Below are 1,104 nucleotides of genomic sequence, written 5' to 3' on the forward strand. Positions count from 1 at the left end.
ACTGCCAACGACATCGTTGCCGAAGAAGCCGGTTACCTTAAAAACGCTGGTAACCCAGAAGAAGAAGCTCAAGTAGCTCAAGGTAGTTACTCTTACGTCGCTCCAGACGGTCAAAGAGTTTCCGTTTCCTACGTCGCCGACGAAAACGGTTTCGTTCCACAGGGTAAGAAACACATTTTTTTACACAACAAAAACCAATTATTGACACGTCTTTAAAAAAAATTTTTTCATAGAAACACAAAACGCAAAATCAAAAAAAAAATATATACACAAACTAAATATTTTTATTTCCACAGTTGTTATCAGCCCTGCCGGACGTAGATAAGCTAAACACTACACATAACACAGATTTCAAACAGGATAAAACAACAGTTTTGTAAGTTTACACTGAAATCATACACGTGTGCGAAAAATATTTATGGTCGCACGTAACAGCTTACCAACACATAAAATTTCACACTTAATCATTGATAACACATTATTATTATTATTATCAAATTTAAAAAAAAAAAAAAGAATTTCCGCCCCTCCTTTTGGGTAGTCATTCTTTTTTATTTATTTCTCACGCTCAAATGGCAACACCGCTTACAACAAAATTCACCATTATAAAAATACTAACAGAACTTACACTTAAAAACAATAATAAAACAATTTTCATTCACATTTATTATGTTTTTCTAACGGTCACGTAAGAAACACAATGAATGCACCACCGCCGCGCATTATCACACTCACACAAACACACACAATTGTGTATAACAAAACATAATCGAAGGGGGAAAAGAAAAAAAAACGAAAAAAAAAAACGAAAAATGTTTATGTTATAGGTGACCATCTTCCCACACCTCCACCAATTCCAGAAGCCATTTTGAGATCCCTCGAATTCATCCGAAGACAACCACAAAAACCAGATGTTAGCGGATTTGAATCGGAACCGAAACCATCATATGCAGAACCGATTTACGAAGAAAATTAAATTTAATACAGGATTAAATTAATCCGCCATTAAAATCCTAAATCGCGTTGTAACAAACGCGAAACAATTTGATCTCGAAACATCATCAATGAGATACGAAAATGAAAGAAAAAAAAAACAAATTCGTT

The 1,104-nt window shown here is 34.1% G+C and overlaps 1 protein-coding gene across 1 annotated transcript in view; it reads left to right on the forward strand.

Annotated features, from left to right (window-relative positions):
* Positions 1-976, forward strand: part of Phum_PHUM605980 (Endocuticle structural glycoprotein SgAbd-2, putative) — a gene marked incomplete at both ends in the record, with an annotated part of 2,570 nt that extends 1,594 nt beyond the window's left edge. The window contains 2 exons of the mRNA XM_002432907.1: positions 26-163; positions 828-976. Of these exons, the coding sequence (XP_002432952.1) occupies positions 26-163; positions 828-976 (287 nt within the window). The remainder of the gene's footprint in view (positions 1-25; positions 164-827) is intronic.
* Positions 977-1,104: the final 128 nt, after the last annotated feature.

This window comes from Pediculus humanus, genomic scaffold, assembly GCF_000006295.1.
Source record: "Pediculus humanus corporis 1103172108318 genomic scaffold, whole genome shotgun sequence".
Lineage (NCBI taxonomy): Eukaryota > Metazoa > Arthropoda > Insecta > Psocodea > Pediculidae > Pediculus > Pediculus humanus.